Genomic DNA, 26,362 nt, shown 5'->3' with positions numbered 1-26,362 from the left:
TACTTGTGATCTCCTGCACATTTACCACATCTTTGCTTCCCTCTGCAGACCGCTGCAATATGCCCAAAGCGCTGGCACTTGAAGCAACACAGGGGCGGTTGAACATATGGCCTAACGCTATAGCACATGAACCCAATGAACACCTCACTAGGCAGGCATTTCCCTTCAAGTGTTACCATCACCGACAGGCTGTCACATCTTAGCCCAAACCGGGTCACCTTCAACCGCCTAGCGTCCACCACCTTAGCTCCAGTCAAATTCCCCTTTACTTCATCAAAGTGATGGAGTGTTTGACTGAAGTATTTAAAGAGAACAGAGTTTAAAAAAAAGAGAGTAAGTGTTAAAAAGTACGACGGAGTATAAGGGCCAACCAAGAAAAAAAAAAAAGCGCTGCACTACGAGAATAAAGTCATTCATTAATGAGAAAAAAGACGTTAATAAATGAGAAAAAGTCGAAGCACCCGCCCCGCTCCCCGCGCCGTGGCCAGCGCGAGGGAGCACCCGCCCCGCTCCCCGCGCTGGGGACCATGTGGATTGAGTAAACAAACATGCGCAACAGGTGACATTATTTGGAGAATTCATAACTTCTACTGATAAACTTACCAAAGGATGTTCAGAGATGTTCACTAGAGGTGAGCAGGGTCTATCAAGCTACTATCGTTTTATCAACGCATTAACATTTTATGTGAAGCCAGTCTTTCGTCTTTTGAGGGGGGGAGGGGGTCCAGAGAGAGACGAAAAAAATTACGTCTTTTCAGCTTCAAACCATTTTGAGATGATCCCTTATATTCACACATGTTCTGCTCCTCTATAGTGTTGTTTCTCTACGTGGGCACTTTGAGCACAGTCACTCTTCTCACGTGCTCATTGTGTGCACTGAAGTTTTATGCCCGGATTCTAATGTTGGGATAAAGAATTGTGCTTTTTTTGGGTCATTTTTTGTCACAATTAACGCGCTAAAAAAACAAGACCTCAAACCATACGGAAAGCCGTCCACTTCCAAATGTAGTGAAGAAAACTTTAAAAAGTATTATCCACTGTATGTACTGCAGAGTTCTTTTACTTTTGTACTTTCCACCACTGTCTATAAAGCATTTCCTGTTTCTGATTCTAGTTTCCTCATTCGCAGACACCATCCTTTAGCCACTAACAGATGCACACACGTGGAAACAGCACTTAAATGAGAGTATTTAGTTTAAAAAAAAATTATATATATATATATATATATATATATATATATATATTACTCAAGTAGAAGTAATTTGTTTGAAAATTCATCAAAAGTGTCTTAAATTTGCCCCACAACCTCAATCAGACGATGCAATGAACAGAAATTTGACAAAATTCAATGAAATTCAAATTTGTTTCTATTAAAAGTAAAAAAAATAATAATATAAAATACAGTCAGGTAATGTCCTCATTTTATTTTATTTGCTCAAAAAAAAGAGAGAAAAAAATATAAAAAACAGCCACATCTCCTTCTCTCGTAACACTCCACGATGTCACACGTTGTTAAAGAACTGTTTGCAAATAAAACTGGCATTTTACATCAGAAACACTTAAAGAGGGAACACACTCACTTCAGCCGTCAATGTCCTGCAAGCGCCACTTCCAACGGGCACGAAACCCACAGCTCAAACTCCATTAAAGCCGCACACTGTTACTTTTCTGGCCTCTGCTCGTCTCTTTGGTTTCACATCGTTGCCAAAGTGACTTTAAAGCTAAATGTGATCACGTTTGAATGCGAAAAAGTCCTCAAAACAAGAAGCTGAAACGTGAAATTAATCGAGGTTTTATTACTTTGTCTGAAATGTTCCACAGTGCGGTATTAAACACCCATCAGGATTATTTACACTTGTTAGCAGTATAAACGCTCGTAATTGAATAGATGCGCAATGGACGAGTTTAACGCCTTAATGTGGGAGGTAAGAGGCAAAGCAATAACATCTCCATGGAGACAAACAGGCACCGGAAATGTTAATTAGTACGTTTTTAAGTTAATTAATCATTCAGCAGTGTTTAAACTGAAAAAAAAAAAAACTTGTGAATTTTGCACCGAAAAGACCCTTTAAACTGCAATGAAATATAAAAATTACAGAATGGAGGCAAAGTAAAGTAAACCGTTATATTTTCAATGATTAAACGACATTGGATTAAAATGACGTTAATTATTTTAAGTCTTTAGTAATAAGCAACTGTTTTGCATAACAAAGGCAGAACTGTTAGCTTTTTTCTTACCATGAATGGGGAAAATACGTCACATTTCAAGCCTCAAAAATCATACTGTAGATTAGCAGATAGTCAAAGTGTGTGCAATATATGGAGACAAATTAAAAACTATTGAGGTCATGTTTCAGTTTCTCCATCAAAAATCCATATTCTCCAATTTATTACCAATTATGTAAAATTCAAACATGTCTTTAAATGGTTCTGATTTCATTGATATTCTTGAGGTTTATCCAACTTTGTCGCTTCACTTTCACCTCCGATACGGTCATTTTGATTGTTTTTGTTTACGAACCTTCAAAGGGTCCACGTGTTCGTGCAAAAAGACGCGCCACAAGATCCCGTCCGACCAAAAAGAACCAGGTCCCTGCTGATAAAACCTTCAAGTAAAGCCCGCTAAGATTGTAGTCGATTAAAAGGCCCGACTCTGACTCATCGACTGGGCGGGATGATTATTATTAACAGTCAGTATTTCGTCATCGCCCAAATCCCGCAATCACGATGTAAACAAAAGCGGCTCCAGCAAACGTAGCGGTTTAAAAAACGTATGAGTGATTACCCAACACTAGGGGCGGGCGATATGTCGAGATAAACTCCTGTCAGAAGTGTGTTGGAGTCACAAGTTTTGACGTGTGGCGTTTGAAACTTTACATTCCGTTCACATTTTGCCTGGAACTTTTGACCAAAAAAAATGGCGTAAAACTTGTCAATCGCCTGTAAACTAAGTGTTTTTTTGGCAATAAAAGCACCTGTAGTTGAAAGATAGGTACCATATTGCGGAACATTACAGGCAAAGCGCAGAAAACGTACAGCTTTAATAACTGTACGCGTGTCCAAAAGTCGTGATCAAAGCCATCTTCTGCTTCTAAAAGTCTACGCCTCACCACGATTGGTCGACTACACCTGTCACTCACTCTGGACGACTGAGGCTGACAAATAGGGGGAGTGTGTGGGCGTTAAACAGAGGAACTAACTCATGAAAAAATGATAGCAACAAACAAGAGGTGGGTAGAATTACCATATATTTTCCGGACTATAAGTCGCAACTTTCATAGTTTTGGCCGGGGTGCGACTTATACTTATATATTTATACTCTGGAGCGACTTATGTGATATTATTTGTTATTTTCACACTTGCAACCACATTTCATTCTCCAGTGCAACTTATGTTTATTCTTCTCCATTATGCATTTTTGGGCTGGTACGACTTATACTCCTGAAATTACGGTACGTTAAATTTCGGCAACTTTTTGATAACATTGTAGTTTTTTTCGCAGTAACAGTTTGGAGTGAAATATTTGGTTTCCCTTCCCGCCAAGTCATTTTATAGCTTATCCGAACTCGGTACATCGCATTTGGAGAAGCTACAACGCCCCCTAGCGATTATTTTCAGTCACTGCTTTTTACTTCTATATCATTTAAACGTACTCGAATACTAATTTCGGCAACTCAACCCACCGCCGTCATCCACACGTCACAGGGTTCGTGTCACAATTTTAACGTTTATTGTCACATCGCCCGGCCCCGAAACAAAAAAAAAAAGGACAGTCGGAACATGAAATCTCGTAACAAAAGCCCTTATTTATTTACTTTTAACCTCATTCCATCGAGCGCTGTTCTTTTAAAATGTTTATTCATTCGATCTTTTTCTAAAACCTGATGCTAGACGGGAGTATGTGCATGATTTTCTTCCAACATTTAGCCGTGTACCAGTTTTGTGTACTGCAGTGTGTTGTATTTACACGGACACATTGAGCCGACAGTGTTTTAACATTGATCAGTGCAAAAAACCCTGCGTCTTTCTGCTTCGTACAATCAAAACAGCGTTCGTTCGTGATACAGTCGAGACGGATGACTACAATGACTCGTTAAGGTCCATGTGATTGGAGGGGCGGCGGCAGAGCGAGCGCCCCCCTCTGTCTGGCAGCGGTAGTGCAGGACAAAGTTCAAAAAGTAAAAAAAAAAAAAAAAACAAGACGGATGTTTTCTGTCAGTTCTCTTCGCTGTGGAACGGTGACGGGGCCCCGACTCCTGGAGTTTATGCTGTTCAAGGCGGACGATATCACTGCAGGACCAAACCGACCTGCGCAAACGAGAGAATACATTTAATACAACAGTTTATCCACCATTTTGTCTCCTTAAATGACGAGCTAGTCTTACTTCTAGTGTGTTATTGTGCTCGTATCGCTGTGTTTATCGATTTGTTTGGCATTATTATACTACATTCTAGATAATTTCAACTTGACTGGGCTGTATACATTAAACATTAAACTAACATCACCAGACGGTTGTAAAGATGAGAAAATGTCTGTCCGTTATCAACCCGGCTTAACACGCTCGCCTGATAAAATTCATTTGTCCCATTTAATTGTGAAAACAGCAAAGGAAAACGAGCCAAATTGTCAAAAGTTAAGTCAAACTATTATTTCTGTTAGATTTTGTATAATTGTATCTCATACTGTATAAATGCATGTGTTTTTATGTATTGGTTAATTTTATTGAACGTTTTGTATTTTTGTTTGTTGTTATTTTGTGTTGTATTTTAACAGAGTACCCATGAAAAAGAGAACTTTTCCCATTGGTGTTTTCCCTGTATAAATAAATAAAATGAATAAATAAATTAAATGCACTTATATAGAACCAGTACATTTATGCTGACTGAAACCTTCTGAAGCCTTATAAACTGTTTATTCTTTAACCTTCATTTTGATGTCCTTCATTTTGATTTAATGCCACCATTTCGGTTATAAATCATCTTTCTTTGACTTTTAGAGTTGGTATATTCAAGATAATCATCATTTTAATAATTGCTAAATCATTATTCTAACTGTCGACAAGTTAAAACTATTCCAATTGTCGTTGCAACCCTAAAATAAAAGTAAAATGTACAGACACAAAATGAAGCAGTGATTTGAATTGCAGTAACATGTTTTTGAATGCATTCGAGGCCAACCTTTTCCGAGCCCATGCTGGGACACTTCCAGTTGTACAGATAATACTGTAGATTTCCATCTCCGATCCCGAACTTCAGCTTCTCCAAGAAAGTCTTATTTTCCATTAAATCCAGTGCATTGAAGACGTCGAATCCTTTCTGTTCACGGGTCAGAGAACACACAGCAAATCACGTCACATGCAAGCACGAGGCCAGAGTGTGCGTCTCCTGCGAGTGCGAGCGTCACGTCGCCTCCGCCTGTGCGCGCGTCTCGCCGCCTCCGCCTGTGCGCGCGTCTCGCCGCCGCCGCCTGTGCGCGCGCGTCTGTCTCTGTCTGTCTCTGTCTGTCTCTGTCTGTCTCTGTCTGTCTCTGTCTGTCTCTGTCTGTCTCTGTCTGTCTCTGTCTGTCTCTGTCTGTCTCTGTCTGTCTCTGTCTGTCTCTGTCTGTCTGTCTCTGTGGGAGTGGAAGTGTGTGTGGTGTGCGTGTTTGTTCACACACCGATTTGGCCATGACGAGGGCGTCGGACATGAGGTCGAGCAGAGGAGTGGTGGTGTGCACGTTGTAGAAGGAGTATGCGGCCTTCAGGCTGCGGTGCACCGGGTGGTTCATGATGGTGGAGGGCAGGGTGTAGAAACTCAGGAAGTCCGTCACTTTACCGTTGTTCTGAAGAGAGAAGAAGAAGTGCAGTGAAGAACAGAGAATACACTTCAGAATGTTGTTGTCGTGTGTGGTCGGCAGACAAGTGAAGGTGCTTTTACTGCCACCTACTGGAGCTGTACGTCAAAGTATGTGTTTTACATAGACCGTAAAAAAAAGGAGAGAAAGAGAGGGAGAGAAAGAGAAGAAAGAAAGGAGAACGAGAGAACATGGAGAGAGAAAGAGAGCAGAGAGAAAGCGCGAGTGAGAGAGCAGAGAGAGAGAACGAGAGCAGGAGAGAGAGAACGAGAGAGCTGGAGAGAGAGAACGAGAGAGCTGGAGAAAGAAAGAAAGAGGTAAAGAGAATGAAAGAAAGAGAAAAAAAAAGAAAGAGGGGGAAGAGAGAAAGATATCCACATGAGCTAAACAGACTTGGTTCATAAAGTGAACAGGCCAAACTATAAGAAAAAAATAAACGGAAAATATTCAGTATTCAAGAGGTTTTAACTCACCTCCACTAAGAAGGTGTCGATGATGTTCTCTCGAGGCAGCAGCCAGTGAGTCACTTCCTCCTGGCTCATGACGGGCACCAGGTTGAACTGATTCAGGTACTCGCGGAGAAGGCGATGCACAACTGGCACGTCCTTTTTGGTCATGGCCCGCATACCGGACGTCTTCGGGTTCTGAAATCAAGGAGGGCACAAAGATGAACGCGCGGTCGGGTTTTTAAGTTTCATTTTCCCCGCGTGTTTTCCCCCAACGACCTCGGGCAGACGGTACAGCTTCATGGTGCGCTGCATGGTCATGTTCCGGCTCAGGTGGGAGAACTTCACCTCGATGAGTTTCCGGGGGTTCAACGAGCGGTGCCAGTACCTGCACACACGGCACATTATCATCATTATTTATTTTACACTTACACACTTTAGAACAACTCTTTGTGGTACAGGCTTCGTCGAGTTCTGTCGCCGTTTTAAATCGTGCCTTTTAATTATGATCGATCCACAAGTTTGTCTTATTTCGTCGTCTTTTTGTTCCTCGCATCACCGTATTTTCCGGACTTTAAGTCGCACCTTTTTTCATAGTTTTGGCCGGGGTGCGATTTATACTCTGGAGCAACTAACATGCAACGTTATTTGTTATTTTCACACTTACAACCACATTTCATACTCCAGTGCAACTTATATATGTTTTTTTCTTCTCTATTATGCATTTTTTGGCTGGTGCAATTTATAGTCCGGAAAATACGGTTGTTTCGAATAGAAGTGTCCGTTTTATTTCACATCCATTGAAGTTGTAATTTCATCCTCATTTGGTCCGGTTTACTTCCTGTTTTGGCGAAAGCTTACGACGCATTACAAGCTCAGCGCGACTTCTCCCGGGCCTCCAACTCGCCTGCACGTGCCGACCGGTTTGGGCAGTACCACTCCGGCCGTGTAGACCGCCTGAAAGATGCCCTCCCGGTTCACCCGTCTGGTGATCTCGCGGATCAGCACCGGAGCCACGCGCTTGGACCGGAGCTTCTTGTGGACGCAGAGGAAGTTTATCTCCACCATTTTCTTTTCTCTAAAACCAAAAAAAAAAAAAAAAAAACACAAACACATCTCAATAAAAAAAAAAAGGCACAATAAACAGGAATAATGTGATGGTAAAAAAGGATTTGCGTTCTTCCACGTACATGTCATAAATGCGTATGTTCGCCGGGATGGCACTGATGAAGCCTACCAGTTTTTGGTTGGAGTTTACCCGGACGCCACAGTGCCACTGCGGCAACCAACCGGGAGGCCTCAGAGCCCTGACAAAAGACAAATGATGTCATCGGTTACTTTTGAAACAAGGAAATGACTGCAGAAGACTTAAAGTGCCTATGACAGGTTTTTACCATGTTCGAATTTTGACTTTATTTGGTGTATTTATACCGGTTGTATGTCAACTTTATAATTTTGCACCAATCGAGCAGGTATTTGTGGAGAAAATGTTGAAAAATGTGTAGAAAGTGACAGGAAGTGACATCACACTAGGGACCCTCGCTCCAGTCAAAGTTTGTGCGGAATTTACACACAAAAAAAACCTTTTTGGACTCTAAACATTTCAACAAAATATAGTGAAAATCATATAAATAAAATAAAACAATAATGACATTAGATGAGTTTTTTGCTGAGTAATTTCCTAGTGTGATGTCATTTAATTACAAACAGGAAGTGAAATTATAAACCTGAAAAATGTGCTTTTCAGTGATGACATTTAGATTTTTTTTCTAGCAACATTTTAAATACATAAAACTTAACTGCATTTTGGTTCAATGAGTCGTCCGACCTGTCAGAGGCACTTTGAATACAGAAGGTTTTGGTTGTTGTTGTTGTTTTATGGCGGTTGGCATCCGAGTGTTGCATTACCGCCAGACTTTATTCCTCAGACGTTATAAACAGACAATCAAGAGCGTCTGTTCAGGACTCGTTTACAAAAGTGTCAGACATCAAAGAGAAAGACGAGACGTTACCAGAGCAGGAACTCGGGGGAGTAGTCAAAGCGAAACATGTTGTCGTCGTCTTCCACGTAGTTCTCGTTCAGAAGTGTGTAAAGCTCTTTAAGCTGAATTCAAACACAATGACAAAGATCGAAACATTAAAACTGAACAATGGTTATCCGTGTCAAAAGACTCAAGTATTTACTCGTTTTAGAGCAGAGTAATACACAGAATATCCGCAGCAACATTAGAATACTGCACATTTACTGTATTTTCCGGATTTAACTTGCACCTTTTACATAGTTTTGGCCGGGGTGCGACTTATGTGATATTATTAGTTATTTTCACTCTGGAAACCGCATTTCACATGTTGATTATTTTCACATGACAACCACAAGAGGGTGCTCTAGGGTCTAAGCGACGCAGAGTTTGTGAAGTTGTTTAGAAATGACACAGAGGAAGAAGAATTCAATGGATCTAGTGATTTGGGGTAATACTGATGCTTTGGTAAACTTGTTAGCGTGCGACTTGTGTTTTTTTTCTTCTCTATTATGCATTTTGAACATTAGATCCTCTTACCACTCCGGCGTCGCCCAAATCGAGCGTGTCCCAGCAGAAGCCCTGAGGCAGGCTGTAAGGCTCCTCGCGGATCTGGTCTTTGTCAGCTTCAATGCACCCGTGTGATGTCACCGTCTCCCCTGAACAAAAAGTCACATTTACACAGGCAGAACAGTACATGTACAAGTCCCACGTATAGAGCTAAAAACTTCCAACGCTCCATGAGAAGTTACCGGTCTAATGAATGGACAGCTTCCTGAATGAATCATCTTGAGGACTATAATGTAATGTTTTCGCAACGGTAACGGTAACGGTAACCCATGGACCGGTTCGTAAAAGGGAAACAGACTAAAGCTGTGTTCACACTTAGTTCCGGGTTTAGTCACAATCTTCATGTGGTGTGTGCAGAGTTGGCAATAACGGCGTTTAAGTACAACGGTGTTATTTTGATCAGTAACGGAGTGATCTAACCCATCACTCAGTCCTCTAATATAGTTATATTTACAGTCAATGTCTCGCGGCTCGTTGCAGTGGTGGATCACGTTCTGCTTCTTGTCTCATTCAGAGAAGCCGTTAAGTTTAAAGCAGGACATAAACATGAGCAGGACGGTGGATCAGAGACAGTGATTGGCTAAAAGATAAAGAGAGATTGACCGAGGCATCGTGAGGCGGGTTTTCTTCCTCCAAACGCACAAGGAAATATGAAGCAAACGTGTGGATTTAGAGGATATTTCATTGTTATTTGGCAACCAATTTGTGATGAAAATAAAACCGGACAACGGGGTGAGAGAGATGAAAGTTTTGAGTTTACAAAATCAATATAAAGACACGAGCCAGCAGCTATTTTAATAACTCTCTGGCTGTTCACCTCTGGTTTTTCGAGTGCACAAGCGCAGTCATGTAGCGTGTATACACACAGCATGTCTGGTAACAGCGCCGTTTGGACTGCGACGGCTGCACAAAGGCGGCGGCTGTTTGACTGTACAAACTGTGTCCGCAGGAGAATTACCTGGAACTAACTCCAGTCGTGGTGCGTTTGGCGATTTGTACGTGGAATAGAAGGCAGAAATGTGAAAATTTAAGCAAGCGTGAACATTACTTGATCCTGGCGATTAAAAAAAGTGATTGAACATTTTAATTCAGATTCAGTTTTTGATGATCGGCTGCAGGACTTCCACGTCTCCAGGACTCTGGGACGAGCAGGTCGGATCACAGCAGACCCTTCTCAGCCTAGATTAGGTATAATTGAATCAGCAATCACTCACTGCACTGTTCATTTTCTGCACTACTCCTGTACATTTAACTGTAAAACTATGTGCATACCAAGTCTATTTTTATTATCTTATTAGATTTATTTTGCCTCATTATTGTTCATTGTTGCGTGTTGCACCGAATCACCAAAGCAAGTTCTTAGCATGTTAATTATGCGATTTTCCCGATTCTGATCTTAGTTACCTAGTTTGGGCACAGGTTGCGTGTCCCAGAATTGGTAGCTCCTTCGAGTCGCTTCCTCCATGGTTTTGGCGGGGCCTTGGCCGACGGAGAACAATTCGATGGCCTTTTGGATCTCTTGTAGCTTATCCGCCGGCAACGAGTTCACCTGTTTGGAAAGAGCAAGCGACAGGTTACGCTCACGTGGTCTCGCGCCACTCGAGAGGCCCAAAACTGAGCTGGAGGGCCGGCTACTACTACTATGTCGCAGACGCGTAAAAATGCGGATGATTTCGGTTTAATGAAAGTCATTTGTGGATCAGCTGTACAAAGAAAAACAGCAGAAACTATTTAGTCAATTACTTGCAACTAATTTAGTGGTCAAATAATTGTTATCTGGACTATACAGACTCCAAAACATGCCAAGAGAAGAGGGTTTAAAACTCAAAATAGCAGAAATTATATCAAAGAGAAAAACTTAGTGATGAAAAAGTCCTCAAAAAGTCAACTTAAACTGGGTACAATTGTGTAAAGAGCTCATAGTTACAGGGCTTTGGAATCCAGTGACCAAGAGAAGGAGTCTGTAAACTGCTCAAAAGCGCCACAAGATTGTAGATAAAATTTGTGGATTTGCAACAAAATAATCAGGTTCAACATTTTAGATTTTTGGTTTGCTCTTTCCCACAAGCACAAATCTCCTTTGTGTCTCCTTTGACACAAAACTGCTTATTGGAATAGAACTGGGTACACTTAGAGAAATCCCTGCCTTGGAGAGAGGGTCCTGAGCTCCTTCTGTTGCGCTGGACTTTTTCTTCTTTTTCTGCTTCTTTTTCTTCTTCTTGGTGCCAGAGTCTTCACCCTTGTCACTGCCAGAAAACACACACAGAAAGGTTGTTTTGGTCATTGTGATTTTACAACAGGTGGCGGGTAGAGAAATGTATGTGTCCAAGTTCTGCCTATAATTCGACCTCCTTTTGGCACTGATTAGCTGGAGGATTTGGCCTAGATTTCCCACCCACAGAATAAGCACCTTGTGACATTCTGCGGATAAACTGAAGCAAATAACTTCCAAAAACACCTGTCACTTTAAACAACTCTCATAAGCAATACTTTAACTAGTTTGCCCTGCTCATTTTGCACCGTTTGTTAACTCCATACTGTGACAAGTTTAATTAAACTATAATCAACATTAACTTCGTCTGTGAAAAGCGCGACACAAATAAACTTGACTTACAATTATGCACGCTTTTCGTAATCTTATTTTATATTTGACTATACTTTACGTTCAATACTTACCATATCGCCAAAAGCAAATTTTGTTCTTAGACAATGGCAACAAAGCCTTTTCTTCTTCTGAAGCAAGTGAATTTACATTTAAACCACCACATTTTTGCAGTTTCTACAGTTTATTTGTGCTTTTGTAACGGTGTTGTGACACGGGTAAACGCTGTGAGAATGGACACCCAAAAAACAAACCAAAAGCACACAGACAATTGACAGACACGCAAATCTATCGAGCAAACACCATTATACAAAAGCAGCAGTAATCAGTATTTTGCTTTTTTAACCCATTTTCCAGAACATTAGAAACAACTTTTTCATCCCAAACTTAAAGCAGATCACGGCTCTCCTCGGCCTCCTCCCGTCCCTCCCGAGCCTTCGTACTTACACAGGATAATCTCATTAGTGTCCGAGGAGTGCGAGGAGGCCTTGCCCTGGGAGCTGCCGCCGCCTCACAGATGGTCAATCACATGACCTTTGCGGGACGAGCGGCGCGTGTGTGCGACGTACGTGCGCGTCGGGGGTCAGCGACCGTCTCCGCGGACAATGGACAACAAAGCTTTGAATGGTTCGTTCCACGGCTTTCCACGACGTCACAGTCCCGTCGACCAGAATCGGGCTTTTGTCTTCTAAAAAAAGCCAACTCCATTTTTTTTTGCATCAGTTCAATAAACAGTCGTCGCATTCCTTTCGCCGCCGCGGTGGCAGCCAATTTCAGAAACAAACATGTCACTTTCATGGCGTTGCAAAGATTTGAATTGACTTCTGGAGCCGCCCGTTTTGGCAAAATCCACACGTCATATCGGCAATTATTCAATATATATCATTCAAATTCAATTAAAGTTCATTTCTATAGCACATCGAAGACAACGACGGCCCAAAACGCTTCACATAAAAAAAAGGAGGTTAAAGGACGATGCAGCACCAAGAAAGCACAAATAACATCAACAACAAGACAGAGCACCAAAGAGCATAACAGTAAATACTAAGATTGTACACACATGAACTTGTGACTACTTAAATAGTTTGGAGTACAGTGCTTGGGATGGTGTCATGTCAAACCAACAGATGGATTTGTGTTTCTACATTGCTTTTGCTAATCCAGCTCTGTGGACTTTTGGCACAGCTTTCGGTAGTTTTTCCATGTTCGAGCTCCATTGGGAGAAGCGCGTGAGATCTGATTTTGCATCCACGCCTCAATTATATAAACAACGGATTTGAAGATGTGTCGTAGAGATAAAAGGGGAGTTTACAATGCGTCGTTTTTGGGAATCGTGCCAGACTCGAAGTTCACAAACTGATATGAATCCATTCAGGGAGGGACTAGTTTTTGTATTACCTTTCAGTTTGTCTTCTCACTGAGAGATTTGCTCTTTAAGACTTCTAAAGAGAAAATGGAGCCGTGTTTGTAAATGCTGTTGGATCCAGGCCAATTCAAACAAGGGAAAAGTTTGGACCGCATGTGTTTAATGAAAAATCATAGATGACCAGAGGGCAAACACTGGGTGCATTTGCATTGCCATAATAAAATAAAAAGACCAATCAGATGACTTGAATAATCAAATAACTCAATGATTAGATCTAATTTGTGGTATGCGTTTACAGTGCAAAAGAAATCTGGAGTCAGGCGTCAGTAAATGTATGGATTTCAATAGAAACTGTTTGATATAATGCAGATTAATAAGAATTCGTAGAGCCAGATGTGTTCTAGTCTATAATAACAGCAAATATTAGTTATTACGGATAATTTTCTGAGCAAGCAAACTAACTGCAAACAAGACTTTAGTTTTGATCACACGATTCTCTTGATCCGTTCATTATTAGCCTCTATTGTTAATTAATTACTGAAGAACAAACGCAACACGAGCCAATGGCGATGTGTTGACTCATGCTCAAAGCCAAGATATTTGATTACACGTGCGATTAGGAAAGGGATTAAGGTTTCATATGTGGTAGCGTGGTTTAATAAAGACTCTACAAACATTTCCACGGCGGTAGACGCGTAACATCAGCCTCATTTCTTTCGCTTTCAGCTCACACAATGGGAGTTTGACAGCTAAATTAGCCTGAAAGCTAACTCACCAAATGTCAAATGAGGCTGTCGCAGCATGCAAACTGTGCACGCTCAAACTAGGGAAAAGCCTATTTATAAAAAAGGGACTGAGAGTTTGATCAGATGGAAGACATTCGGCGAAGCGTTTTTACAGCAATATCGTGTTGTTATTGGCAAGCTTTCAATCACATTTTTTATCCTCAATTCACGTTAAAGGCTGCACTGAAAAGGCGAGCGACGACGAGCCCGCCCAGACGCGGAAGAGACCTCGACGCCGGCCAATCAGATCGCATAACGGGCGAACAAGCAACCGATTCAACCAATCAGGTCGCGACGAGTGGGCGGAACTACGGCACCCCGAGCGCTGTCGAGTCGGGCAGCTCCGTCTCGGCAGTAAATTCTCCGATCTCCCGGCTGCAATTGACGCAAAAGACGCGGCAGATTTGGCAGCGCGCTCGTGCCAGAAAAGTGGCGCTTACCCGTCGTCAAAGTGGTGCTCGTCATTCTCACAGTCGCTGCAGTGTCCGTGGTCTTCTACATCTTCGTTCTCCGGCATCGGTGCTGTCTCATTCTCATCCGCCATCTTCAACGCGGAAGTGTGCGGCCGCCGCGTGCGTGCCGTGCGTGCCGTGCGTGCCCCCGCGAGACGGCTTTAACAGCGCGCGGACGCCATTGGCTGAGACCGTGACAGAGACAAGACAGAGAACGCCTTTTGTACGTGTGTGTTTATGATTTACAGAGTCGTTTTGCAATGAAGGGGAAAAGAACTTAACTCAGTCTTTTATATCTTCTCTTTTATTTCTTAAAATCTTTTGTGATTTCTGTAATTTTATTGTGACTTTAATTCATTTTTCCTGCTGTGTGAAGCACTTTGAATTGCTTTGTGTATGAAATGTGCTCTACAAATAAACTTGCCTTGCCTTTATATATTAGTGTAAATAATACAAATAAATATGGTTTGATATGGAAACACTGTTAACCCAAAACATCTTGCATTATGAACCTCTTCTCTCACAAACTCCACAAGCTGCAATATGTTGTCATATGATTAGATAAATTCTACATTCACAAAGCCATTTGCAGTAAACTATTGGTAATGGAAATACATATTGAAAACACTACAAATACTGCAAACAACTCTCAGGTATTTGCTTTAGACATATTTAGGTTATAGACTGTTGTGTATTGTGTATTTTAGACATTTTCCCTCTGAGTTGTCTTGATTTTTAATTTGATTCAACTGTATATCCAACACATCCTTTTGAGTTACTTCACATTTACCATGTTTTATTTGTAAATGTAACGTTTTATACAGTTCATGTGGCGTCACTGGAAAAGAGGGACATTATATAAATAAGTGGGACGAGGGACAGGGAATTAATGTTTGCACAGGACAAGCAGAAGAGGGACAGGAGGTAAAAAGCTGTGGGTTTGAGAATAAGAGGCATGTTGTCTGATTGTGTTATTTCTTTATTTATTGGACAATAAAATAAGTGGATGTTAATAAAACTGGACACAGTCAGGACAAAGCCAACTTGAGTCTCATGTGATCTTAGTTATTTTTCTCTTCTAGATGTTAGGGACAGTTTATTCATGATGACGTGATGGACAAAAGATATACAAACCATGATCAAACTGTAAATATGATACCAGAATCAGTGATGTCAGGAAATTATGTTCTCAATTATTTTTTCACACAAATTAAAATACAGTCGTATTAAACTCTTTATGAAAACCACAGTAGATCCTATGCTCACACAAAACATGAAACAAAATTCACATTATTAATACAATTTAACACAGTGTTACAACAGTTAAGTCCATTTCAAACTGTTAAATACAGAACAATAGATAAAAGTGCCTGCAACGAGCACAGTTCAGTCAGTATTTGTAAGATTATGCAGTAGGGTGTAAGTAATATGTAATCCACAGATAAGCCTCTCCACCTAAAGCCACAACTTCAGCTGGCAGACTCAGAACCATCAAAACGACAATTAAGAGGTTTTGTAAACAACTAATGTTTGTTTAAGATGTCGTATGATAGAATAATGTACAGCCTCTACTTTTATCTTCAGTAACAAAGTGCTCGATGTGGGAGAAGCTTCAAGTAAGACTGGGTGGACTTCACCCATTTGTTAAAACTTTGTTGAAATGTATTGTTACACTACAACTTTTACATTTTATACTATAACGTTAAAATGGTTATAAGTACGTAGTAATAATTATACACCTAAGAGTTATTCAGTCAGAACATGATTAGGTTCTCTTAAATATATTAAATAATTTATCCTCTAATCACTTCATTAGAGTTAATACTGCGTTAAGTATGGCAGGTTGTTAAAATGCTTAAGAAGGGCAGATTATGTCGCTGTCCTTCATGAAATACAACTTTCAGTGCACTACAGATTTATTCAGGTGAATCATAGATCCAGCCCGAGGCACATCGTTCAGGACTAACTTGGTTCCTCTCTTCCTTGGGACTTGTGGATCTTTCTTGAGTTCTGGTCCAGAAGATTGTGCAGCAGCAGTGTTGCTGTATTCAAAGGCTTTCCCCAAAGCCTTTTGTTTTGGAATAACCACTTTTCAGCCGTTTAGATTCATGTCAGGCTTTGCCTTTGGCGCTGACCAGACGCTCCGAGACGGTTTTGGTGGGAACTCCTCTGCACGCCACTTTTACATGGACAAAGAGAGTGGCCGGGGACAGACTGGAGCCATCTGCCTTCAGTAAGTGAACATGGCGATAACCTTAGGACGCACAGGAAACGGCTGGTTACTTACAGTCATATCTCAATGTCGAATAAATGTTTGACTAGTCGACTAACACAAAAATAATGAATGACTAGTAAAGTACTGAACGTGTTAGTTGTGGCGTGGCATGTTCACCGACCTGTCCGTAAACTGGTGAAGGGCAAAGTGAACTGTCCCACAAAGTCATTCTTGGCAGTGTGGTCGTGGTCCTCCACCACAAAGCGCACGAGGGCCAGCTCCGGCACCTGCAGCTGGAAGCTCAGCGTGCAGTCCCACCTCGGGTTGAATCCTGCAGAGGGCGCACGAGAGCTGTAACCCTCACTGTTCCTCTCATACAAACCACTGTAGGCCTCCAACAGGAAGGAGCACATGTTTACACAAAACACTGAGAAATAAATAAATCATTCATATGGAAACTGTACATGTTCCTGAATCAGAGATAATGATCCGAGCTGGATGCAGAGTTTACAGGTTCATGATGAAAGCACAGACGCACCGTTGTTGTCGATGCGCTGGGTTTTGTTCTTGGCATTATCGATATCGACACCGTGAATCTCGACCGACACTTGGGGGTCCACAATGGAGCTGGCCTTCTCTGTGTTGATCTTTGGCAGCTGCTGGGCTGAGATAATCTGATAAAAAAACAAAATACATAACATGAACGTTCATAATACATTTGGTGATTCATATTTCCTTGTATGTATGTGTATCAATCATCCCCGTAATAGAATGGCTTTACTATTTGCTTTGCTGCTGCTTTATTATCGATATGTCTTTGTTCAAGGGCTGGACAAAGTAATGATAAATTCTGTATTACCTTTCAGTTTATATTCTCACTGCTTCACGTGACTGAAAGGTTTGATCTTTATGACTTCTAATGAGAAAATGTTTGTAAATGCTGTTGGATCTAAGCCAATTCAAACAAGGGAAAAGTTTGGACTGCATTTGTTTATGAAAAATCATAGATGGCGAGAGGGGTAACTGTCAATTTGTGTATGTAGTAAGCCTATTTTTATTTTGATCCTATAGCAGATTTAAATAGCATGCCCTCCTTGATTTTATATAGTTTCTTTAATCATTGTTCATTGTTTTATGTTGCACAGAATCACCACATTCAAATCACCTTCTTTTCCCACCTCATGGCATGTTTTGAAACCTTTGTATTCACTTTATTCTGACATAAACCTCCTTCTGGTTGTATTCATTAACACGATGCTGCCGACCTCCAGAGAATATAAGTTTTACACCGACACAGAGTCGTTTTCAGGCCCTGGGACTCGGTGCAGTGTTGACATTTTACACAAATCTACTTTATTGCATGTTTTAGCTGCAAGACTTTTCCCTCACTCTCCACTTAAATCAATGGTTAACGACTATTCAATTACTAAATTAGTTGACAATTATTATAATCTTTTTTCCCCCCACGTGGTTTTGTAGTGTTTCCCGGTCAAGTAGGCGGGGCTAAGGACGGTGGATGTTGGGACCTTTACCCATTTGCTAACTTCCTGTGAATGTCGTTTATTCTGCTTCTTTATTTCACTGTTGCCATTCAAAGTAAAACCGCTGTTGTGATTTTGCAAAAATAAATTGACTTGGATTGATTAGTTGCGATTAATCGATTGACTTGTTGCAGCCCGATTGAGACCATTAAAGTCAGGATTTCGGTTAAGATTAGACTTTGCTGCATGGGGGAGTAAATCTGGTTTATACCAACAATAACTGAACGCAAAGCAAAGGGAAATGAAAGGGCTCACTCTTATGGTCAGCTGCGTGGGGACGTGGCCGGGCCCCAATCCCGTGTTCTCGGGGTTGAACTCGGAGGAGGGGCTGAGCATGAAGGCGGGTTTGAGGACGTAACCGCAGCGGGCGTTGGTGAGGAAGCGGCCCTGGTTCAGGTCCATCTGCTCCCCGGGCGTTTGGAAGTTCAGAGCCACTGCAGAGAAACACAAGACACTCCGTTTTTCTTTCATTTTATTCCTCTTTTTTGGAGGGTTAGAGCTGCTGTAGCAATAGTGTGATCCTATTTTAGGCCATGTTTAGACCTAGAATTGTCCTAGTTTAGACCTAAAATCGCCCCGTTGCAGACCTGATTTGGTTCTGGTTGTAAAGCCAAAAATTCGGTGTGATAAGTTCGAGAGCCACTGTTTATATTACAGAAATTAAGAATATTTCATCTTGATATGAGTAGCTTTGAGACATATGGAAAGCTGTACAAAAAAAATCACATTCGGACTTAATTTGGAAATGGATAATTGACCAGACTTTGGACTAGACGGAATTGTTACGTATATATATATTTTTTGAACGCCTCATGATTTGGTTTTCTGCGATTGTCCTGTGCTACGTGTTTCTTTTTGTATTGCTCATTACTCTCTGGTCATGTTTTGTGTTCTTTATATGTTTTAGATGGAATTGCACTTGAAAACGTCTAAGTAAAATCACAGACAAGTGATATTAAATCATTACTTTGCACTACATACATTCAAATATTTCAGTTCATACAATTAATCTGTTTTTTTCTCATAAAAACTTGATTGTTTGCCCTGTTTAATACACTTATTTTTTATTATTATTTTTTGCCTAATCTGGAGTAAGAAAAATGAGCTTGAACTAAGATAACTTTCCTTGATGTATACATAGATAAAACTATTGAAATGTAAATACATCAAAACCAACGCATACGACTCCCATTCAGATTCACCATTAAGAGCTCGAAGCGTTTAACTCATGTGGATTGTCTTTTCTTTGCACAAAACACATAAGCTCAGCAGCTGTGAACACTGAGCTCAGAGAGAGTGTCATTTCCAATCGACAAAGAACTTAATTAGCCATCAACGGGGCCGCTCACCCATCTGGCAGCCCCCGTTCCACATTTCCTGCGGATCGTAGTTGGACGACTGGAGACGCTGGCCGGACGGGTAGATCCGGCTCAGTTGCCTGCTGTTGTGTCGCACGAACAGCTTTCCTGGAGAAAATAAAAACACAGTCGCAACGGCATCAACCACTGGAGGTTTTTTTGTTTCTCTGCGATGTCGAAAAACGCAGGGGCCCGGCCGGGCACAGCCCGAAAGAGCGACGTGGGGCCGCCCTCCCGTGGGCCCACCACCCGCAGGAGGATCCATAAGGGGCCGGTGCAGAGAGATCTGGGCGGCAGTCGACGGCAGGGGCCTCGGCGACCAGATCTCCAGACACAGAGACTAACTCTGGGGACATGGAATGTCACCTCGCTGGGGGGGAAAGAGCCTGAGCTTGTGCGGGAGGTTGAGCGATACCGACTAGATATAGTCGGCCTCACCTCCACGCACAGTTTGGGCTCTGGATCCCATCTCCTCGAGAGGGGCTGGACGCTCCACTTCTCTGGTGTTGCCCGCGGGGAGAGGCGGCGGGCTGGTGTGGGCTTGCTGATAGCCCCTCAGCTCAGCCGCCACGTGTTGGAGTTTACCCCGGTGAACGAGAGGGTCGTGTCCCTCCGCCTTCGGGTGGGGGACAGGTCTCTCACTGTTGTGGCGGCCTACGGGCCGAACAGCAGTGCAGAGTACCCGGCCTTCTTGGAGTCCTTGGGAGGGGTACTGGACAGTGCACCGACCGGGGACTCCGTTGTTCTACTGGGGAACTTCAACGCCCACGTGGGCAATGACAGTGACACCTGGAGAGGGGTGATCGGGAAGAACGGCTTCCCCGATCTGAACCCGAGCGGTGTTCAGTTATTGGACTTCTGTGCTAGCCACGGATTGTCCATAACGAACACCATGTTCAAGCACAAGGGTGTCCATCAGTGCACATGGCACCAGGACACCCTAGGCCGGAGGTCAATGATCGACTTTGTTGTCGTGTCATCAGACCTCCGGCCGCGTGTCTTGGACACTCGGGTGAAGAGAGGGGCAGAGTTGTCAACCGATCACCACCTGGTGGTGAGTTGGATCCGCTGGCGGAGGAGGAAGCCGGACAGACTTGGCAGACCCGAGCGCTTTGTGAGGGTCTGTTGGGAACGTCTAGTGGAGCCCTCTGTCAGTAGGGTATTCAACTCGCACCTCCGGGAGAGCTTCTCCCATGTCCCGGGGGAGGTTGGGGACATTGAGTCCGAGTGGACCATGTTCTCCGCCTCCATTGTTGATGCGGCTGCTCGGAGCTGTGGTCGCAAGGTCTCCGGTGCCTGTCGTGGCGGCAACCCCCGAACCCGGTGGTGGACACCGGAAGTAAGGGATGCCGTCAGACTGAAGAAGGAGGCCTATCAGGCCACTCTGGCTTGTGGGTCTCCGGAGGTCATCGACAGGTATCGGCAGGCCAAGCGAGCCGCGGCTCGTGCTGTCGCAGAGGCAAAAACCCGGGCCTGGGAGGAGTTCGGGGAGGCCATGGAGGAGGACTATCGGTCGGCACCAAAGAAATTCTGGCAAACCGTCCGGCGCCTCAGGAGGGGGAAGCAGTGTCTCACCAACACCGTTTACGGTGCGGGTGGAGGCCTGCTGACCTCAACTGGGGATGTCGTCGGACGGTGGAAGGAATACTTTGAGGATCTCCTTAATCCCTCAGTCACGTCTTCCGAAGAGGAAGTGGAGACCGGGGACTCGGTGGCTGGCTCATCCATCACCCAAGCTGAAGTCACTGAGGTTGTTCGCAAACTCCTCGGTGGCAGGGCTCCGGGGGTGGATGAGATCCGCCCTGAGTACCTAAAGTATCTGGATGTTGTAGGACTGTCTTGGTTGACACGTCTCTGCAACATCGCGTGGCGTTCGGGGACCGTGCCTCTGGACTGGCAGACTGGGGTGGTGGTCCCTCTGTTCAAGAAGGGGGACCGGAGGGTGTGTTCCAACTACAGAGGGATCACACTCCTCAGCCTCCCGGGTAAGGTCTATTCCAAGGTACTGGAGAGGAGAATCCGACCGATAGTCGAACCTCGGATTCAGGAGGAGCAGAGTGGTTTTCGTCCCGGTCGTGGAACACTGGACCAGCTCTATACCCTCCATCGGGTGCTCGAGGGTTCATGGGAGTTTGCCCAACCAGTCCATATGTGTTTTGTGGATCTGGAGAAGGCTTTCGACCGTGTCCCTCGGGGTGTCCTTTGGGGGGTGCTCCGGGAGTACGGGGTCCGGGGCCCTTTGCTCAGGGCTGTCCGGTCCCTGTATGACCGGAGCAGGAGCTGTGTTCGCATTGCCGGCAGTAAGTCAGACCTGTTCCCAGTGCATGTTGGACTCCGCCAGGGCTGCCCTTTGTCACCGGTTCTGTTCATAATTTTTATGGACAGAATTTCTAGGCGCAGTCAGGGGTCGGAGGGTGTCCGGTTTGGGGACCACAGGATCTCATCTCTGCTGTTTGCAGACGATGTTGTCCTGATGGCTCCATCAAACCCGGACCTGCAACATGCACTGGGACGGTTTGCAGCCGAGTGTGAAGCGGCTGGGATGAGAATCAGCACCTCCAAATCCGAGGCCATGGTTCTCGACCGGAAAAAGGTGGCTTGCCCTCTCCAGGTGGGTGGGGTGTCCTTGCCCCAAGTGGAGGAGTTCAAGTATCTCGGGGTCTTGTTCACGAGTGAGGGAAGGATGGAGCGTGAGATCGACAGGCGGATCGGTGCAGCGGCTGCAGTGATGCAGTCGCTGCATCGGACCGTTGTGGTAAAGAGGGAGCTGAGCCGAAAGGCAAAGCTCTCTATTTACCGGTCGGTCTACGTTCCTACCCTCACCTATGGTCATGAGCTTTGGGTAGTGACCGAAAGAACAAGATCGCGGATACAAGCGGTCGAAATGAGTTTCCTCCGCCGTGTGGCTGGGCGCTCCCTTAGAGATAAGGTGAGGAGCTCGGCCACACGGGGGGAGCTCGGAGTAGAGCCGCTGCTCCTCCACGTTGAGAGGAGCCAGCTGAGGTGGCTCGGGCATCTGTTTCGGATGCCTCCTGGGCGCCTCCCTCGGGAGGTGTTTCAGGCATGTCCCACCGGGAAGAGGCCCCGGGGAAGACCCAGGACACGCTGGAGAGACTATGTCTCTCGGCTGGCCTGGGAACGCCTCGGGATCCCCCCGGAGGAGTTCGAGGAAGTGTCTGGGGAGAAGGAAGTCTGGGAGTCCCTGCTCAGACTGCTGCCCCCGCGACCCGGCCCCGGATAAAGCGGCAGAAGATGGATGGATGGATGGATGGTCGAAAAACGCAGTCATGTCCGGCGCCGTACCAGAGTCTTTGATGAGCTTCAGGGCGTCGCTCTCGGAGAAGGAGGACAATTCGTTCGGGGCTTTGTCGGCGGCGTTTTCGAAGCCGCTGAAGGGGACGCTCCGGCAGTACACGACCAGCTCCGACAACTCCGGGCTGAGCTTGGAGCAGACCTGAGAGCAGGAGCATGATCAGTACAGACATATGGGCTACAGCACAGACATACACGGGCCACAGCACAGACACACGGGCCACAGCACAGACATACACGGGCCACAGCACAGACATACACGGGCCACAGCACAGACATACACGGGCCACAGCGCAGACATACACGGGCCACAGCAGACATACACGGGCCACAGCACAGACATACACGGGCCACAGCACAGACATACACGGGACACAGCAGACATACACGGGCCACAGCACAGACATACACGGGACACAGCAGACATACACGGGCCACAGCACAGACATACACGGGACACAGCACAGACATACACGGGCCACAGCACAGACATACACGGGACACAGCAGACATACACGGGCCACAGCACAGACATACACGGGCCACAGCACAGACATACACGGGACACAGCAGACATACACGGGCCACAGCAGACATACACGGGACACAGCACAGACATACACGGGACACAGCAGACATACACGGGCCACAGCAGACATACACGGGACACAGCACAGACATACACGGGCCACAGCACAGACATACACGGGACACAGCAGACATACACGGGCCACAGCACAGACATACACGGGCCACAGCAGACATACACGGGACACAGCACAGACATACACGGGACACAGCAGACATACACGGGCCACAGCAGACATACACGGGACACAGCAGACATACACGGGCCACAGCAGACATACACGGGACACAGCACAGACATACACGGGCCACAGCACAGACATACACGGGACACAGCAGACATACACGGGCCACAGCACAGACATACACGGGCCACAGCAGACATACACGGGCCACAGCACAGACATACACGGGACACAGCACAGACATACACGGGACACAGCACAGACATACACGGGACACAGCACAGACATACACGGGCCACAGCACAGACATACACGGGACACAGCACAGACATACACGGGACACAGCACAGACATACACGGGCCACAGCACAGACATACACGGGCCACAGCAGACATACACGGGACACAGCACAGACATACACGGGACACAGCACAGACATACACGGGACACAGCACAGACATACACGGGACACAGCACAGACATACACGGGAAACAGCAGACATACACGGGCCACAGCAGAAATACACGGGACACAGCACAGACATACACGGGCCACAGCACAGACATACACGGGACACAGCAGACATACACGGGCCACAGCAGACATACACGGGACACAGCACAGACATACACGGGACACAGCACAGACATACACGGGACACAGCACAGACATACACGGGACACAGCACAGACATACACGGGACACAGCACAGACATACACGGGACACAGCACAGACATACACGGGACACAGCACAGACATACACGGGACACAGCACAGACATACACGGGACACAGCACAGACATACACGGGCCACAGCACAGACATACACGGGACACAGCACAGACATACACGGGACACAGCACAGACATACACGGGACACAGCACAGACATACACGGGCCACAGCACAGACATACATGGGCCACAGCAGACATACACGGGACACAGCACAGACATACACGGGACACAGCACAGACATACACGGGACACAGCACAGACATACACGGGACACAGCACAGACATACACGGGACACAGCACAGACATACACGGGACACAGCACAGACATACACGGGACACAGCACAGACATACACGGGCCACAGCACAGACATACACGGGACACAGCACAGACATACACGGGCCACAGCACAGACATACACGGGCCACAGCACAGACATACACGGGCCACAGCAGACATACACGGGACACAGCACAGACATACACGGGACACAGCAGACATACACGGGCCACAGCACAGACATACACGGGCCACAGCACAGACATACACGGGACACAGCAGACATACACGGGACACAGCACAGACATACACGGGACACAGCACAGACATACACGGGACACAGCACAGACATACACGGGCCACAGCGCAGACATACACGGGACACAGCAGACATACACGGGCCACAGCAGACATACACGGGACACAGCACAGACATACACGGGCCACAGCGCAGACATACACGGGACACAGCAGACATACACGGGCCACAGCACAGACATACACGGGACACAGCAGACATACACGGGCCACAGCAGACATACACGGGCCACAGCACAGACATACACGGCTTCTGTTTGATCTAGAAACGCAATGAACGCACTTGAAGTACAATAATTACTGTCACAATCAAAGGATTTAGATGTGAGATGAATTTAAAAGTGCCGTGCGTGAGTTTCGTTGTCTTAAAACTTCAGTCTTCACTAATTCCTCACTTTTACAACACATTCTCAACACCTAAATTATTATTTTATACGTGTCTTTCACTACTTTCAGAGGCCAGAGCAGAGTTTTGCCTAAAATGGACGCTAAGAACAACTAGCACGCTACTTCCTGGGGTAATTTTGACCCTAAGCTGCTTTTTACGATTCAACTTTACTGGGGCAAGACACACTTTTCACTTAAACACATGAAGAAATAGGACACGGTGTCTTGAAAGTGTCAGTTGCGCCAAAATGACCCAAACGAGCTCAGATTTTTGCCCCTGCAGCAACAGAACAATGCATTTTACTGAGCACATCATATTGTTGGGTACATTTTGACGTCTCCCGGCTCGTACATCGCTGCTCCGCGTCTCGCTGACACTGACCTTGGACAGGTCCCTCTTGGGCGTGTTCTTGCTGCCGCTCCCCAGATCCTCCAGGTCAGAGCTGGAGGAGAAACTGGCCGAGCTCCCGGAGATGGACAGTTGGCCCAGGTGAGGGGTGTGCTTCTTCCCCTTCACCAGGATACGATACTTCAGGTCCTACAGAGATCACACTCTTACTCAAATGATGGGCTTTTTATTCAATAGGTATGGAATATTCATATTAACTATAAGGAGTTTGTTAGTTGGGTTTATCTGAATACTATTATTTATATCACTGTTTTCCACAACAAGCTTTTTAGTCTCTTTGTAGATTAAATATTCATGAATCAACTTCAAGGAATATATTTCATTCACATTATATGCATTTCACTTCTATTCAATTAGTTTTTGGGATACATTTTTAAAAACAAAATACACATAAGTAGGTACAATTATAGTTGAAGAATTATGGATAAATTATCAGCCATTTTCTGTTACAACATTCACAACATTAAAAAAACAACACAAAGAGATTATAATTTCAAGCTCATGTAATTGGAAGGACATATTAAAAATAAATGGGAATATTTTGTCATCTTCTCACAGTACGACAAGATTTGAGCTGTCGAGTGTCGAATAAGTAACAAATTATAGATAAAAAACAAGTGTTAAAGTGTTTCATTCATTGGTAAATGCGTTTCTATTAACAATATTAAACATTTAGAAAAGGATTTCCTCGTCTTGCTTTGGGGTTGTTGCGCCAGTGGCATAAAGCAGTTTAAATCATCATTCACGATACGTTGCCGTGGTGAAATATGACACTCTGAACTGTGTGGAATATATGGACTATTCATATTAACTATCAGGAGTTTGTTAGTGGCACAAAAACCTGGAATACACTGCTCATCTTTTCTCTGTAATCCTTTTCTCAGGCGTGTTGTTATTTCACTGGTGTGTAACTGGTTTGATGTTTTGCCATGTTCATGTTGTTCTTAGGGTGCACGGTG

The 26,362-nt window shown here is 44.7% G+C and overlaps 2 protein-coding genes across 2 annotated transcripts in view; both read right to left on the bottom strand.

Moving 5' to 3' along the window:
* Positions 1-1,409: 1,409 nt before the first annotated feature.
* Positions 1,410-14,217, bottom strand: LOC140358227 (glycylpeptide N-tetradecanoyltransferase 1-like). Its single transcript, XM_072442938.1, has 12 exons — positions 14,061-14,217; positions 11,014-11,113; positions 10,272-10,416; positions 8,838-8,956; positions 8,292-8,383; positions 7,470-7,586; positions 7,187-7,357; positions 6,559-6,667; positions 6,307-6,477; positions 5,657-5,821; positions 5,179-5,316; positions 1,410-4,308 (listed from the first exon to the last, which is right to left on the bottom strand). The coding sequence occupies exons 1-12, from the start codon at positions 14,162-14,164 to the stop codon at positions 4,288-4,290; spliced, it is 1,452 nt and encodes a 483-aa protein (XP_072299039.1). The 5' UTR covers positions 14,165-14,217; the 3' UTR covers positions 1,410-4,287.
* Positions 14,218-15,295: 1,078 nt separating this feature from the next.
* The window catches only part of plcd3a (phospholipase C, delta 3a), a 41,882-nt gene continuing 30,815 nt past the window's right edge, over positions 15,296-26,362 (bottom strand). Inside the window, exons 9-15 of the mRNA XM_072442933.1 lie at positions 25,377-25,532; positions 22,490-22,640; positions 19,178-19,294; positions 18,084-18,262; positions 16,826-16,961; positions 16,469-16,618; positions 15,296-16,326 (exon numbers count right to left, since the gene is read on the bottom strand). Coding sequence (XP_072299034.1) covers positions 16,184-16,326; positions 16,469-16,618; positions 16,826-16,961; positions 18,084-18,262; positions 19,178-19,294; positions 22,490-22,640; positions 25,377-25,532 — 1,032 coding nt within the window. The 3' untranslated portion in view covers positions 15,296-16,183. The remainder of the gene's footprint in view (positions 16,327-16,468; positions 16,619-16,825; positions 16,962-18,083; positions 18,263-19,177; positions 19,295-22,489; positions 22,641-25,376; positions 25,533-26,362) is intronic.

This window comes from Eucyclogobius newberryi, unplaced genomic scaffold (genome assembly GCF_026437365.1).
Source record: "Eucyclogobius newberryi isolate DKJ021-1_F unplaced genomic scaffold, fEucNew1.0.hap1 SCAF_13, whole genome shotgun sequence".
In the NCBI taxonomy this organism is placed as follows: Eukaryota; Metazoa; Chordata; class Actinopteri; order Gobiiformes; family Gobiidae; genus Eucyclogobius; species Eucyclogobius newberryi.
The sequence above is the reverse complement of the archived record's forward strand: the minus strand, read 5'-3'. Positions and strand labels throughout refer to the sequence as shown.

Coding starts and splice junctions, on each gene's coding strand:
- LOC140358227 (XM_072442938.1), bottom strand. CDS start 14,164: ATGGCGGATGAGAATGAGACAGCACCGATGCCGGAGAACGAAGATGTA. Junction 8,384..8,837: donor ATTTGGGCGACGCCGGAGTG/GTAAGAGGATCT, acceptor GTTTGAATTCAG/CTTAAAGAGCTTTACACACT. Junction 6,668..7,186: donor AAACCGGTCGGCACGTGCAG/GCGAGTTGGAGG, acceptor CCGTGTGTGCAG/GTACTGGCACCGCTCGTTGA.